This window comes from Pseudopodoces humilis, chromosome 13, assembly GCF_049639895.1.
Source record: "Pseudopodoces humilis isolate 2021_Gansu_Grassland_sample_001 chromosome 13, ASM4963989v1, whole genome shotgun sequence".
NCBI classification, from domain to species: Eukaryota; Metazoa; Chordata; class Aves; order Passeriformes; family Paridae; genus Pseudopodoces; species Pseudopodoces humilis.
The window spans coordinates 3205997-3222268 of record NC_142212.1 but is presented as its reverse complement, the minus strand read 5'-3'; the positions used below and the strand labels follow the sequence as shown (position 1 = coordinate 3222268).

Here is a 16272-nt window from a genome sequence, read left to right as displayed (position 1 = left end):
AAGAGGTTTAGGGTTAGGGCAGGGTGGCAGAGAAGCAGCGCTATCCTCGCCCGTGCTCTCCTGTCCCCCCCGGTGTCGCTCCCGGGACTCGAACCCGCGACCCTCGGTGCCCGTGTCTCTCCTCCCGCGGGGGCGGGGCCGGGCCCGCGCGCGCCCTACCTGCGAGGATGTGACGTCAGCGCCTCATTACCCTAATTGCGCTGACGTCACGGGTGGCCGGCCAATGGGGGCGGGCGGCGCTCCCCACCTGCCCGCCGCAGAATTCCATCATTCCTGGGATTCCTCGGCGGGCCCGCGCAGCCAGCGGGGCCAGCGGCGCCGGGGGGGCCGCTCCTGCTCCGGGCCCGCACCGCCGCTGCTGCCTCCGCCCGCCCCGCCCCGCCCGGCCCGGCCCGGCCCGGCCCGGGGGGCCCCGCGGCCACGCTGCCGCCACCGGCACCGCCCGGAGCGCCGGTGAGAGCGCGGGGACAGCGCGGGGACAGCGCGCACAGGTGGCCGCGGGGGCGGAGGGGGGGGCGCGGGGGGGAGGGGGCGGGGACGGGGCTCCCCCGGGCCCTCCTCTCCGCCCGGCGGGGCTTTCCCCGCGGAGCCGCGCCGGGCCGGGCGCTGCCGGCGGCCGGGGGACCTCCCGAACCCTCCCGGCGGCGTCGGGGTCCAGGGGAGCGAGCCGCCGGCCCCGGCTCCGGACGGGGGGCCGCTGGCCCGGCCCGGGTCGGCTCCGCTCGGCCGGCTGCAGGAGCCGCAGGGAATGCCCCGGCAGGAAGCTGCCCGGGGGTACCCGCAGCACCGGGACTGTCTGAAACTCGCAGCTTGGCTCCCGCCCATCGCGCTCGTCCCGCAGGGAAAATCCCCGGCTCCCTATCGGTAGCAGAGGTGAAACCTTCCAGAACGGGTCCCAGGGGCGCTGTGAAGGCTCTTGGCGCTGCAACTTTTATATTCCATTGGCAGAGGTTTTTTATCTAGCCTTCAGCAGCGTGGTGTCACGCTGCTCCCCAGGCGCGATCAGAACTAATGAATTCCCTGAGTTAAGCTGTCCACGATGCCCGTGCACCCCTTTTCTGAGAGTGGATCAATGGGAATTTAACACCCGTTCCCACTGGCACTGGAGAATCCATAAAGCCAGCTCGCTTCCTTTCCACTCTGTTGGTGCTTCAGGATTATCAGGAAAAAGAAATAATGGCCCTTTAAAAAATTGCACCGAAGAGGACTTGGCTGATCAAGAGTTCCAGGATTTCTCCTGCAAGGTAGTTTCTCCGATTAGCTTTTCTGTCTTTAGAACAGAGAGTTGTGTTTAAGAGTATTCCTCGTGGAGAAACAAACTGCAGTTTAGGAAACCTGAGTGAGTGAAACTCTTTGCAGGCAGTGATACTGAGAACCCTTAGATCCAAAACTCTAAAACTGGGCAGCAATATCCATCTCCTGCCTTAATAATAAACTTTTTTAAGGCTCTTCTCCAGACTTGAAGGCCCTTTATTTGTATTTTCCTATGTGAACTTGTGAGATTTCTCATGTGGAATGTGTTTTGCCTAAATTCCCTACATCTCTTCTTATTGATCCACAGTTATAATCTGGTTATTGGGGATCAGGCTATGAGGCTTTTTGGGTTCAGTTACAAGAACTTCTTTGAATCACAAGAGGTAGATGTGAGCCCTTAACTCTTGGTAGAATTTGGGCCTGCCTGTTGTACATCTGCGTGTTCCTAATGAATTGGGCTGGAGCAGTGGCTGCTGCATCCCCAGCACACAGAGGGGAGCAGGGATGGATGCTTTGGTGCAGGATGCTGTTCCTTCTCTGCTCAGGAACCCCTCTGTGGGATGGGCTCAGCTTTTACAGCAACCCTAGAGCAGGAACTGGGCCAGAGCTGAAGCGATGAGCACCCACAGTGCTGCTGAGATCTGACTCAAAATAAGACAGAAAACATTTGTACAGCCCTTTGGGGCAGGTTAATTAGGGGCATTCACATCACAAACCATCAGTTTCTTATTTACATAGGAGCAGCTTTGATAACCTTCTCAGCAGCTCCATATTGCTGGGGTTAATTGGTTTGTTTCCAGACACACCTGGAAGTTTTCTGTTGGAAAAGGGAGCTTTGGTTCAGCTCTCTCTCCTGTGGTTAAATGTTTCATAAGGTGTTTGCAGCAGATTGTGTAACACATAGGATGCTCTGAGGGATCTTGTAGCTACAAGACAAGGTCAGCTTGGACTTCACCACCTTAAATTTCTTAGCTTTGTTAGCTTTCAAAAATTACTAATAGCTTGCTTCTTAAAATATTGCTTTGTTAAGGGGGATTTGTGCAACAAGACAGCAAAAAGCACAAGGTAAAATACCAAAGCTCTGCTTTAAGCTTATAATTTTCTGTGTGATGAGTTAAATCGTTGTTTCTGTTTGAAGATTTGCCTGTTCAAACACATTTTCCACATGCATAACAAGCATGGTTTTAAAAACTGCCAAAGCAGGGGATAAATACTTTTTTTTTTTTTTAAATAAGTGGTATTCAGCCAAATAGCCTGGACTTAGTCTCAAGGTTTTGAGTTGTAAATGCAGGGGTTAATCAGTGTTATTTGGTAATCTTGATCTAAAGTGTGAGCACTTAGACATTTCACGTTTTAACATTGCACATTTTAACGTTTCAGATGGGTATTTTGAGCACAGGATTTTTCTGTCCACAAGCAGAAGCTGTGGTCCAAGCACAGCTGAAGAAATTTAAAATGTGTTGTGCCTATCTGGGAAAGTTATTAATTACAGCGTGCTTATAATTTTTCTCATTCATGGGGCAAACATGCTGTACTCTCTCCTGTCATAAAGAATAAACTGTATTTATCTATTTTGCGTTGAACTTCTGCTTTCTCTTCCTTCCCTTTGTGGATTTACTGATTGTGCTGATCAATTGTGTTTGGATTTCCTTTTGAGTTTCACTTTCTTCCATTGAAATCAGCAGAGTCTGTTTCTTTTTGGATTCTTTTTTGTATTCATTTCTGGGTATGAATTTGGGCAGTTTTGGGCCTGTCTCTCCCTGGGTGGGAGCTGCTTTTGGCCTATTTGACCACTCTTTTCAATTAATCTTGTTTTCCCTCTACTTGTGTTTATCTACACTTTGGTCTTGATGGTTTCTCAAGTGTTTTGTTAGTCAGGAATTGCTTTTTCATGGTTATCATTAATGGGCTTTGTTTATTAATCCTGCTCTTCTCCCTCCAACCTTCTATGTATGATTTGTCCAGATGGGAATTCAAGTTCCAGGCTTTTCTGTCCCTCATGGAAAGGCTCAGCCTTTCTCTCCTGGCAGGGTGTAGATGTTGGAGGATGGTTTTGGTGTTCCTCAGGTGTTTGCAGAGGCTGTGCTGCTGTTCTGTCAGTCCCACTGGAACGCAGGCATTGTCCTGCCTGGGGACTTCTCGGGATTTCATTTCCCAATTGTGTCAAAATTCTCCTTTTGTCTTGCCTGCACTCGTGTCTGTTGTTCTCATCACCCAGTTTTGTCCTTGTTTTTGGCACCTGACTTCAGGTCTGTCCTAGACCCATCCTAACTCTGTGAGATCCCTGCCCAAATGTCATCTTTGTTTCCTTTCTCTCCCTTTGCCATTCCCTCTTTTTAAAAAATCAAATGTGAAGTTCTCCTCTTTATCTCACGTCTTTCCTGGCATTCCCCCCTGTGAGCCTGAGCTTTGGTGGGATTCAATAATCATCTCTGTGTGGGCTGAATGAGTGGTGCTCATTGAATTCCAAACAAGCAGCCTCAGGGTTTTCCCTGCCTGCTCCTCCTGATGCTTGCAAGGTGCTGCATAAATCCCTGAAATCACCAAACTTGTTCATTTTCTAAAGCTTTCACTTCTCTGTAGCCTTCAAAAACCCAGCCAGCAGCAGGCATTTGCAAAGCTGAGCGTACCCTGCGTGCTTCTGGATCTTGCAAAAACGTGAGGAGAGGGAAAATCAAGTGCAGAAGAGAGAAAATCAAGTGCTGTTCCTTTACATTAAGGGATATTGTGTGCCTCAGGTGTTGCATAAAAAAAATCACAGGTGGATCAGTGTTTAGATGAGTCTTTCAGACATCTCTGCTTTCACATTTTATGTCTTTACTGTTTTCCAGACTGTTCCTTTGCTGCTGTGTAGGTGAGGGGACACGACAGGGCAGCCTTGAGTGGGAGCAGTAACTGATAAATAAGAGCACTTTGTAAGATATTAAACTAATATTTGAAATAACAGTAGATAAAAGTATCTTGAATGTTTGAAAAAGGGCTTTTGGCTCCTGTCTCCTGAATCCAACAGTTAAGACTTTGTAACCAGTGAGATTTCCTTGGGAAACTGTTTCCAGGGAGTTTAAATCAGATATAGCCCAGGGAAATACAGTTGTACTTTGTGTCTCCTTACCAAGCACCCGCAGAGATTGTGTTTTGGTGGGGACACAGGGAAATTCAAGGTTGGCACAGACAGGTTTGTGTTATGCTGAGAAACAGCTGGATTTGGTCAGGAGTCTCCTTATTAACAGGGTTTTTTTGTGATTTTTTTGGTGATGGATTTTTTTTTGGGGTGTGTGTGTGGTTTTTTCTTTGTTTGTTGGGATTTTTAAATTTTATTTATTTATTTCTTGGAAGCCTGGGAATTATTTTTGCTCTTTCCCTTCTGGAAGGTGACTCCCCCAGGGTGGCTGGGCTGTCCTCTCAAGGCACATTTTCTGACCTTGCCCTGATCAAATTGGGGTTTTAAGTTTGGAGCTAAGAGAGGATTCCTCCTCTCTCACTCTCCTGGCCAACCTTCATTTCTTTCCTGAACTGCAGTCACTGATTTGTTAGTATAAATTAGAGATAAAGAGATATTTAACACTATTTGTAAAATAACCTGGCAGTGTATAGCTCCTTGCAGGTACTTTTTGTTCTCTGTTTAAAAAGTGCCAGAATATCTGGGATTTCAGCCTGGGAATTGCAGGATTTGAATGCACACAGGGCCTGGATGGCAGGGGAACACCTCAGCAGCTCTCCCATGATATGAACTTCAATAACACCCAAAGCTGCAAGGCTCTAGCCAGGCCACTTTTAGTCAAGTTGTTTTTAAAGTGTCTAATTTCCTGAATCGAGTGAAGACTTGGTTCCTGTTTCCTTCTCCCAGTGTGGGTTTCTGTCACCAGTTAATTCTCTTACTGGGGGCATTTTCCAGAAAGAGATTGGGCATCTGCTTCTCCCATCATTTGAAAATTACTGGAAAGCTGAAAAAAAAAATAAAAATTGCTTCTTAATGTAATTAATTTGTAATGCAATTAATTGTTTTGATTTTGCTGTCATTTCCACTGTTCTTTAGCAAGAGTTGGGTTGTTTTTTTTCCTGAAGAGTTGACCAAAAAATGCAAACATTGCTGTCTTTGAAGTGTAGGATGAGGTTAGCGCTGAGTCCTGAGTTATCTCAGTCTGGTGCAGCTGCAGCCCCTCATCAGGCAAATTAAATCATTTGTCCATCTCAATTCTTACTCTGCTAGAGGAATTTGTGTGACAGGGCCAGTAAACTCCAAGAAAACAAAAAATATGAAAGAAATTAAGCATCAGGGTGTGAGTGGAAGGGTGCTGAAGGCTTTTTCCCCTTTTTCAAATCTCTGGTTTGGAGGAGGATGTGGGCAGGTGTGAAAGGAATAAATATTTAATGAAGACAAAATAGTGAAATAAGCTAAGAACTTGTTTTCTAAAACTTCTTGCCCACAGGTATTGTCTTTAAATTAAAGAGTTAATTGACTTCATAAGTTTAGTTAAAATATATTCTTGAGCAAAAGCTGATTCTGACAGGGAGGGAGAAATGTTTTAATACTCAATACACTTGGTTATTTCAAATTTGTCTCTTCTTCTTGCATAGCTCTATGGAAATCTTACTGGATTTCATTATTTAAATTTAAAAATATAAGCTTTAAGCTTAATAATACATTTTCCTTCAACTTACAAACTCTTTAAAATCCTTTCTCTTGCGCTTTAAAGTCTTTGGTTAGTTTAAAGTCTGACTTATTTAGGAAGAGGGAGTGAGGATAGTGAGGTTTATTGTTTTAGTGCAAAGTCAAGGAAATTGCTTCCCAAACATGTGCTTGCTGTTAAGTCAATGTACATGTTGGACATGTGTTTGAGATTTCTGCAGTTGCCACTACCTCTTTTCTTTTTTTTTTTATTTTAAGATCATACTGTAAAGTGAATTACAGTAAACAGCTCTTATGAGAGAAGTTTTTGCTAAGTTTTTTGTGGAAAAACCTCCACAAAATTTAGTTGTTCTGGATTTTTTCTTTCTCCATTTTTTGAACAGTTTTTAGCAGTTCTGCCTGTGCCTTTTTATTTGAAAGCACATACAAGTTGTTTGCCTTGTAGTAAAAACATCTTGACAGCATGTTATTCTCTTCCTTCCTTTCCCTTTCATATTTTTGGAATTTCATACTGAAACATCCTTTTTGTTTTTTAGTTTGAAGCCATCCATGTGAAACCTTGAAAAGCTGCAACTCAGTCACTGGTTTTATGGGATTCTGGTGTAGAGCTGGAATAGGCATTTTTAATGTGCTGGGGTTAATTTTTCATGGATGGGAATTGTGTGTTGTAAGGGGCAAAAATCCAGGGAAAAGCAGCCACTGAGGTGTGATTATGATGGCAAAAAATACAGTTCTGTGTGTGGTTGTACACACACATCCCCAGAGCTCAACTATGTGATCATTAGTAAAAAAGAAAAGCTTAATAAAATGATAAAATGGGGATGATTCTACTCTGGGCATGGGGGAGGGTGTGGGGGTGATGTTTCTGGAGGATCTAAAGCAGCCCAGGCCAGCTGGGACAGCATCCCTGATCTTGGCTCAGTACAGCTCAAAGCCCACCACCACAGGTGGGAGTTACACCCTGTGTGAGCAGGGAAACAGCTCCAGCACTTGGGAATTTGGTGTTCTGCAGTGTTTGGGTGGGAAAGGCAATCCCAGCCATGCCCTGTTTTCAGCAGTGCTGCTTTTAAGGAGCCCTGTGCTGGTGCACCGAGCAGAGAGCAGCAGAAAGTTGGATTTCTGATTGCTTTTGCTGTCATGCTCCTGTTGTGCATTACTCCTGCTGTAAACCTGAGTGTTACATTTACTCTCTGAAACTTTGCTTCTGAATTTTGCAGGATCCAGAGGGGAATGGAGACTCCCTTGGATGTTTTGTCGAGAGCAGCATCTCTGGTCCATGCTGATGATGAGAAACGTGAGTTCCCTGCCTCGTTGGCTCCAGCTGCTTTGTGCTTGCACTGGGGGTCAGCCTAGGGGCTGGTTTGATTTGAGCTTGGGATTTTACTGAGCCCCAGATGTGTAGAAAACCCTTCAGAGTTTGTTTTCCTCAGGTGCAAACCCAACACCTTGCATTTAAATTGCTCAAACACCTTGCATTTAAATTGCTCAAACACCTTGCATTTAAATTGCTCAAACACCTTGCATTTAAATTGCTCAGTGGGCAGGAGAGACTGACTGATTTCTTTTTAAAAAATGATTTTTACATATATGAATAATATAAATATCAATTCATTAAGAAATGTATTTAATTCATGTGGAGGTGCCTCTCTTTTCCCAGCTGCATTTGCATTGTTAGCAGACAAAAAGTTCTGGTGGAGCTGCTGTCAAACTAAGGCCAGGGTTGAGAGCTCAGACTGCCAGATAATTTTGGTTAGATCTCATTTAAAAACACATGACTGGGTGGGCACCAGTGGGCTGCAAAGATTTCAGCTGATAAAAATTCCCAAGTTGACTGTTATCATTTGTAATCAGCTCTTCATTTGCCTTCCTCTACCAGCAAAAGGGAATTACAGGATTTTAAACAGCCAGGAGCTCATGTTGCCCATTATTTGGGTAATATTTTTGCTTTTACCATTGGTGGTAAGAGTTTCAGATGGGTTAACTCACATTAGAATAATATTTTCAATTCTGCCAAGCTGCAGTGCCACTTCACAGATCAGATTGTTACCTGCATGCTCTGCAATAAATGTCTTTGGTATTTTCTGAGTAGCGTGTGCACTTTGGGTATCAGCCTCAGGAGACAAATGGTATTTTGGATTTCTGACTAGAAAAATAGTATTTTGGGTTTCCAACTGCTTTTGCGAGTCGTTTCTGCACATAAAATCACCTTGTAAGGTGAATGCAGCTTTTCTTCTTCTGTTCCTTTGTTCTCTATATATATTTGAAAATGATTTGCCTTGAATATTGATTAAAATAATTGGTTTACTGCTGGAATCTGCTTTGTAATGAGCATTGGTTTTGCTGTTCTTGCCTGTTCACTTTGCTGCTGGATAAGTACCGAGTTTTCAGTGGTGCCACTGCAGAGGGATGGTTTGGTTGATTTGCCCCAGTTATTGACTATTACTGGTGAAATGAACAGCAGTGGAGCTCCTGGAGGAAATCATTTCAACCATGACTTTGGCCTGGAGATTGGGTTTCTTTTGGATACATTTTAAAAAGTGTATTTTGAATTTGTACTCTCCATTTTCTTGAGCTTAAATGCGTTCTTTTTGGTTAACTATTGCCTAAGACTGTAGTTTGATTTTGAGCTCCACAGGGCAGGAATGTTTGATTTAGAGAATCCAGGGGAGGGCTGATTCAGTGCAACTCGCATGTGAGGGAGCTGATGTGGATCTGGTTCTAATTTACATTCCTTTAGTCTTACCACTTAGACTTAATTAGATTTATGCCACTCTGCAGCTTCTAACTTGTGCTGTCTCCAGCTTGCCCTGCTGTTGTATCACACCCCAGAGCTCTGCAGTGGCAGGAGCTGCTGAGAGGAAAGAAATGAGCAGAGCTGTCCCTGTTCTTCTTCTGGGTAAAAAGAAGTTAGTTTGGAAGTTAGTTTTAAATATTGAATTTAGCTGTTATCCTTGAGCTTTCAGTGAGGTTCTAGCAGTGGTGCTGTCTGTATTTCTCTAATCACAGTCACTTTGTCTAAAACAGAGTTCTGCAGTGTTTCCAATGTTCCAGCAATGACCAGAGTGCAGCAATATTACCAATATTCATGAACTTAAAGCTTTGACAAGTGAAGGATCCCCCTGTCTCTGTGGGCACTCACTGCAGGGCCAAGTAATACTGGAGTGTCTCAGTGTGTGTACAAATCATGAGCTGGTTTAAAACAAACACTTTTCAACTTAGCAGCTCTTAAAGAAATGAGTTTAACCTCAGTCAGCCACCAAGTGCCACAGAGCTCCTCCCTTGCATGTCCCCAGCCCTGCTGGGGTGGGGAGAAGAATCAGAAAAAGGTAAAACCTGTGGTTTGGGATAAGAACAATTTAATTATTGAAATAAAAGGTTATAATTATGCTAATGAAAAGAGGGAGGAATGAAACCCAGGGCAGAGCCACTGAGTGATGCCCAGCACTGATGGGTGGCCCCCAGTTGATCCCCAGTTTCCGCACTGGGCAGGATTCCCTGCTCAGTGATCAGCTAACCCTGGCTGCTGCTTTCACTCTCATCTCTGGTTTAGCTCAGGAACTATAAACTGGATTTCAACAGCTCCCAGTTTAAATCATCCTGCACTTGTTAGCAATGAAAATTTATGAACCACGTTTATTTAACTATGGTGTCACGGGAAGGATTAATTATGGAGCAGGAATGGCTACTGCAGTTTGGCATTTTAACTCTTACCATGGGGATGTGAACAGTTATTTAAGTTTATTCTACAGTGGATCTGTACTTAGAAAATCAGAAGACAGGCAATGATGTCATTGTTAGCCAGACATGTTAAGGCTGGTCACTAATTTCTGAATTGTCAATAGAGGAGGAAAGGCCATTTAAAAAAATCTGTTTCCCCTGGTGAGGAGCCGTAGGTGATGTGCAACTATTTCATCTGCACATGGAGGGTCTTCCTGGGATCTTTTCAGGGCTTCAGAAATAGGATTTAGAAGAAGTAACCATCTCTATGAAGGGCATCCATGCTGGTTTTTTGTTGTCATCATGGCCTTAAACCTTACAGAACGTGGGCTCTTGTAAAGTCAATTTTTGCAGTTTTCAATGAGACGCTTGACACTCGTTGCTCTTCTCTCCCTGCCCACTTCTTGCTGGGCTTGTTCTGATCTCTCATCTGCTCAGGGCTCAATCTGGCTGCTTTTGGAACAGCACAGGATCAGCTGGGAGGGTTTAGCAAGTATTCAAGCAGTGAGGAGGATTATCATTTCGTATTTATCTGGTCTAAGGGGTTTGGGAACTGGTCTTTCAGTTATAAACAGAGCTTTAAAAGCATAATCTTGACATTGAGATAATAGTGAAGGAAAACACTAATCAGGACTTGTGCTTGCAGATTTTATTGTAAGCACTTTGTACTCTGTCTGTGTGGGTTTATAGGAACACTTTATTTTGCACTTCCCTCCAATATGTAAGCCCAGTTTAAAAATATGGGAAAGAATGAGAAAAAAACCTGTCTTTTCTCACTCTCTCAGGGCAATATAGTGAGAAGTCTGCTGTGGGCAGGCAGGAGAAAAATACACTTCCAGAAGGAAATGAAAGGTTTGGGAACAGCTCATTCATTAATGGCACCACCAAGTCCCGGGTAAAACTTTGTATTTTAATGCCTTGGACCAAATCCATACCTGTTGAGTCTTGATTTATGTTCTGCAAAACTGATAGAGAACTAACTACATTGAAAAAAAAAAAAAAAAGAATTATCTTTGATGAATCCATGCTCCTTGCACATGTGCCATCAGTCACATGTGTGCAGGGCAGCCTGGAACTGCAATTCCACACTCCTTGCCTGTGAACACTGTTATTGTTTGGCAACAGTTGCTTTTATGTGGTTTAGTTTAATCCACTTCAAATAATTAAGCCAGGCCATACAGTTGATATTTCTAGTACAGAAGAATTATTGTGCTTTAAAATCCCTGCCCTAATCCGCTTTGTAATAAAATCCTCGTGTAGACAAGAGGCACCAAGCAGTTTTTACTGTTCCTCACTGGTAGCAGGAGTTCATTAGGAGCATGAATTTGGTGCTGGCTGCCACCTCCTCATGAATAATAATCATGCAATGATTATTTGTTTTGGATAGCTGATCACCCAAAAAAGATCCTGCTTCGAGGCTGAGCTGAGGAGAATTTATTATTTTTTTAGCCCTGTTGAAGAAGATGGTGACTCTGTAAGCTTATTGTTTTAAATAAGAAAACAAGCAGTATTTATAGCAGAATTAGACTTGAGTGTTGTTACTCCTGTTGAAGATATTAATGATGAAATATTTCCAGCATCGCCAGGACCTTCCACCCACGCTGCCACTGTTTGTTGTGTAAATTTCTGGCAAATTATGGGCAGCAGCAAGCCTGAGGCAGGATTTAAAACCAATGTCTGCAGAACTTTAAAGAGCTTCCATCCTGCTGTGGGAACAGTTCCATCAGCTCTGAAAATGCCCCAGATCCTGAAGGTGTTTTAGTGACTAAAAGGTGAGGAATTGGATGGCATTTGGTCCCTGAGTGCAGTTGGTACAAAGGGAGTCTCAAGGATCATTTGCAGTTTGGTTTTTGGAGGATTGTGAGGTTTTTCCAGCATTGGTTTGGTTTGTTTTTCCCTTTTTCTAGAGATTCACCTGCTTCAGAAGAATGGGGAGCAGCACATAATCCTTGTTTATTTTCTGCTCACAACTTCACCACGTTCCGAGTAGAACTGGGAGGAATTTTAATGTAAGGACAGGGAATATTCTGTAGCAAAATATTACTCAAAACCAGGAAGGATTTCCAGTAGAACACAATCTTATCATGTGACTTGCCTTTTGTGTTTCATTTCCACATGTAGGTTCAAAATAGCAAATCTTGTACCAAAGGAAGAAAGAAATGGAAAAGGTCTTGGGTTGTGAATTAAGAGAGGTTTTGGTGCTGCTGCTCATCCATGGAACTTCTGCTTCAGGGGTGGAAGGGAATCCAGTTGGTTTAATATGTTCAGGGTTATTTTGAGATCTAAAATATATTTGTGTCCTTAAATTCCTTGTTTGGAGAGTGTTGGGTTCTGTTCCTTTACCTGGGAGTCATTGCAAAGACCGACTGAATCCCTGCCTTGCTTTTTCCCAGTTTAGCCTAAATAAGAATTTATCTTTTAATGAAAAGGTTGCAATGATGCTTCTATTAAAAAAATCTTCCTTCCTGTGACTTCCAGGACTCCTCCAGCAATGAAGTTTTTTGTTTTGTAGGACAAAACTTGCTGCAATCCTGCTTGGTTGAGAGCCACACAACCACTTGAATTCAGATTTTTATTTTGCATTTTGTAAATAAATTTATGATGTGTGCATTTTTCTGAGTGCTTTCAGAGTTTGGGGGGTTTTAATCAGGGTTTCTCAACTCTTGGGCATCTCTTATTAACCAGCCCAGCACAAATTTTCATTTAGAGCTTGGCAACTTCTTCAGGACTTTGGTTGAGGGGAGAGTGAGAAGTTCTCCAGGATAATTTCTAATATGACTATAGATGGATTCACCACATGGATGTTTGTTTCTTCTTTTATGGTTAATTAAAATATTGATTTGGTTGTGTTTTTGCCAGATTGGCTGAGAGAAGAGGCAGATATTTGATAGACACAAAAAGTTGGCCTTAAAAATTAGAGGTGTGATAGGACTGGTGGTGTTCTGTAACTCTTTAATTGTGGAAATTAATTCATAATTAACAACTGTGTTTGTGGTCAGAGCTTATCTGTGCTGTCCAGCAAAAGAGAAACTGAAGTTTCCTGAAGGAAAAGCTCTAATTTCTAAGGAGCAGTGTCAGCAAAAATCTACATTTGTAATCCCTTAACAGCCAGGAGAGGTGTTAAAAGTGCATTTATCAGTTTGTCGTGTGAGTAATGCTTGATCAATGGTGGGGGGAGTCCTGTTAGTTTTGGAGTGGAACTAGTGACATAAATCATCTTTTTTTATTTTTAATGGAAGGGGGGAAAGTATGGAGATGTGCTGTTTCAGCATAGTAATAATGTGATGGAAAAATGTAAATGGTTCAATCCTTGAGGTGCAGCCTGAATCATCTGCTGTTGTATGAATACCAAAACAAAGCTTGAAATAATAAAACTGCCAGTAACAACGTGCAGAGCATTCTGCTTTTAAATTGATGAGATTTACATCAGAAAATACTAATATCTTCTTCATTTTAAACGTCAAAAAAACTGTTTTTTTTAGTAAAATATCTGAATGGCTGAACTCCTGACCTTCTGCTTTTTGTCTTTCCAAAACCTTTAGCTGTTTGTATCACTCAGGCTCTCACAGAGTGGCTTCCTGTGAGTGCTGTCAGGGCCATCCCATTAATTTTAGGATTTTCTTGGAAGTACCAGTGTGTAGGACAACTGCTTGCTTGGCTTGTTTTGTTTTAAAAAAAAACCAATAAAAAACAATGAATTATTCTTACCCCCAGAAAGTTTCACCCTTTTTTTCTTTTTCTTTTTTCCCCCCTCCCAGTTTATTGTAGCAAGAAAATAAAAGGATGTTTTCAACTTGTTAAATAGGCTGGAAAATGGGGCAATTGTCTGCCTGGCGCCTCGATGTGTTTCAGTAGCAGGGGAACCCCATTAGCAGAGCCAGCAGAGGGATGGAAATTCCTGCAGGAACAAAAGGCCTTTGGAATGAATTTATAAAAATAAGTTCAGCTGCCTGCAGTTTGTAAACACGTCACAGCATCCTTCAGCCACCCCAGATGTTCCTGCCCAGGCAGCCACACAATTGTGGCTTTTCTTCCTGAGCCCTTCAATTTGGGATGAAATATGGGGGCTGCTGGCATCTCCCCCCGCAAATAAACGGTGTTGGCTGAAACTTTATCTCTCTAAATGTTGTCTGGCAAGTGGAGGGGGAGGAATCTCCTTGCTGGGGTGGAATTTGTCATAAGATCCCAAGCAGAGATCTGCAAAGCACAGCTGGCTGAATACCAGGCTGCTGAGGGATGGCACATCCCATATGGAACTCATCAATGCACATGCTCCTAAATGATTGTCCTGTCTCAAATGCTGGCCTTGGGACTTGTCTGCTTTACCAGAACCCAAAGATGTTCCAGCCTGAATTCCCCAGAAATGCAGGGAAATTATTCTCTGGTTAGGTTGTCTATTAAATTATTCCCTGGTTGTCTGAGGAGGTTTCTGCTGGGGATGGAAGGTGTCCTGGAAGTCTGGCAGTTCTTCCCATGGTACACATTGCTCAGTGTGTTCAATGTGGTTTTTGGAAGCAAAAAGGAAAGTTCTTTGTTAAAAGTTTGTTAGTTAGAAGTACTGCAGGGTGAGTGGAAGAACGCAGGGTGCTCTCCTGGGTGTCCTGCAAGAGCACAGAGAGCACACAGGACACCCCTGGACATGCCATGGTCAGAGGAAAAGAGTTCAAATACTTCAGCAGGACTTTGGATTTGGCATATTTACCACTTTTTTTTTTTTTTTTAATGGACTTGTTTCAGTAGTTACTTTTTTCAGCACTTTATCAAGTGTCTGGAAGGGTTGGAATCGAGCACTTTGCAACTTCCTTGTTGCCTCCAACACCGCGTCTTAAACCAGGCTCAGCGTTATAAACCCAGTTCTTTCAGCAGCAGTTAAAATTGCCTTTAAAATAAAAGTTAAAAGTTAAAATTGAGGTGGTCCTATGCAACCTTCACTCCTTGTTCAGTCACACAGTCTTTAGTGAAACGATCACAGGAATTTTACAGTTCTGTTGTAAAAAGCAACATGCAAGTTCTTAGTTAATAAGCATCTGTTTGGAATTTTCTTTTTCCCCTGGCTGGGAACCCAGACTTTATTTATGGTATGCCATTCAAATTCTGAGCTGGAGCAGGAGGGATCTGAGCATGGATTTTCCAATCCAAGGTGAGTGTTCTGATGGAATGGCTTGTGAAACAGAGAGGATACAGTCAATTAACACACTGCTTTATTAACTTCTGCCTTTTGTTCTGTTGTTCAAGAAAGGAAAAAAAAGCAGCAGTGCTTTGCTTCAGCCTGAAAAGAAACTTATGTTTTCTCCAAGAAGCAAACACCAAAATTACTTGCTTTTAATTTTTCCCCTTCTTTTGCTGCTGACTCAAAACTCAATTCCCTGTAGAAAGCAGAATTTTGGCTACAAATCTGCAGGGCAGCTATAAACAATGTCACAATTCTGACATCCATAGGCTTAAAAGGAGAAATGCTTCTTATTTAGCAAATTGAAAAGTGAGGAGTGATTTATTACTCTTCTCTGATTTTTTTTTTTTTCCCTTTTCTATTCTGACTTTAAGCTTGATGACACATTCATTGAAAGGTGACCCAAAACACTTCAAGAATATTTCTGTGCACCCCCTGTAACAATGTTGTACTGGGTGATAATAATTTCATAGCACTGGAATAAATTTGCTTTTATTGCTCTGTAAGGCAGGGAAATTCTAAACAGTTGTGCAGAAACAGCCCTTGGTGCATTGTCTTGTTTCACAGGGAACAATTTTAGTAGGAGCACCGGGACTTTTTTCTGGAAGCACGCCAAGAGCAGGAACTGCTTTTATTTTCTGGGTCATGCCCACGTTGTCTGTTTGGTTTGTGTGAAAACATCTGTGTGTTACAACTGTGACTTCATTCCTGGAAACCTCCTGCCTTTGTTTGCTCTCTTTGGGGCTGGATGGATCTGGCTCCTGACTGGAGTGCCCAGTCCATCCCTGCCTCTTGCTGGCCTGGAATAATACCTGATTTAAGAAATGTACAAAACCTGTCATTTCCCATTTGAACTCCTCTCCAAAATACGAGGTCAGTTGTTTTTATCCTTAGATTTTCCTGGTCAGCAGACAATATCATGGTTTTCCAGGAGTGCTCTGGAATTCCAATCTGTTCAGGTGGAGCAGCACTGAATTCTGTGGTCTTACTGTTCAAGGACCTGTCTTTGGGAGACATATATAAGATATATATGATATCATATAGAAGATATCATGTAAGAGATGTCTTTCAGGATATATATATTTATTTCAGGATATATCTATATTTTCAGGATATATATATTTCAGGATATATATTTATATCAGGATCTTTTGCAGGATATATATATTTTTCAGAATATTTATATTTTTTCAGGGTATATATTTTCTCAGAATATTTTTTTTTTCAGAATCTTTTTTTTCAGGATACATTTATTGCAGAATGCTGATACTTACCATATAACTATGGTAATATATATATGTAATTATCTGTAATATATATATAACATACATATATACATTATATACATGTACATGTATATAATAAATATTTGTATTTTATTTGTATTTTATTTGTATTTTATTTGTATTTAAATCTATATTATATTTCTATTTTATCTATATTTCATTTATATTTATATTATGTATAATATGTTATATATTATAAAATATATTATAAAATA

General features: G+C 42.2%; 1 protein-coding gene across 1 annotated transcript in view; it reads left to right on the top strand.

Annotated features, from left to right (window-relative positions):
- Window positions 1-410: 410 nt before the first annotated feature.
- The window catches only part of VGLL4 (vestigial like family member 4), a 74252-nt gene continuing 58390 nt past the window's right edge, over window positions 411-16272 (top strand). Inside the window, exons 1-2 of the mRNA XM_005531814.3 lie at window positions 411-453; window positions 7102-7178. Coding sequence (XP_005531871.2) covers window positions 7115-7178 — 64 coding nt within the window. The 5' untranslated portion in view covers window positions 411-453; window positions 7102-7114. The remainder of the gene's footprint in view (window positions 454-7101; window positions 7179-16272) is intronic.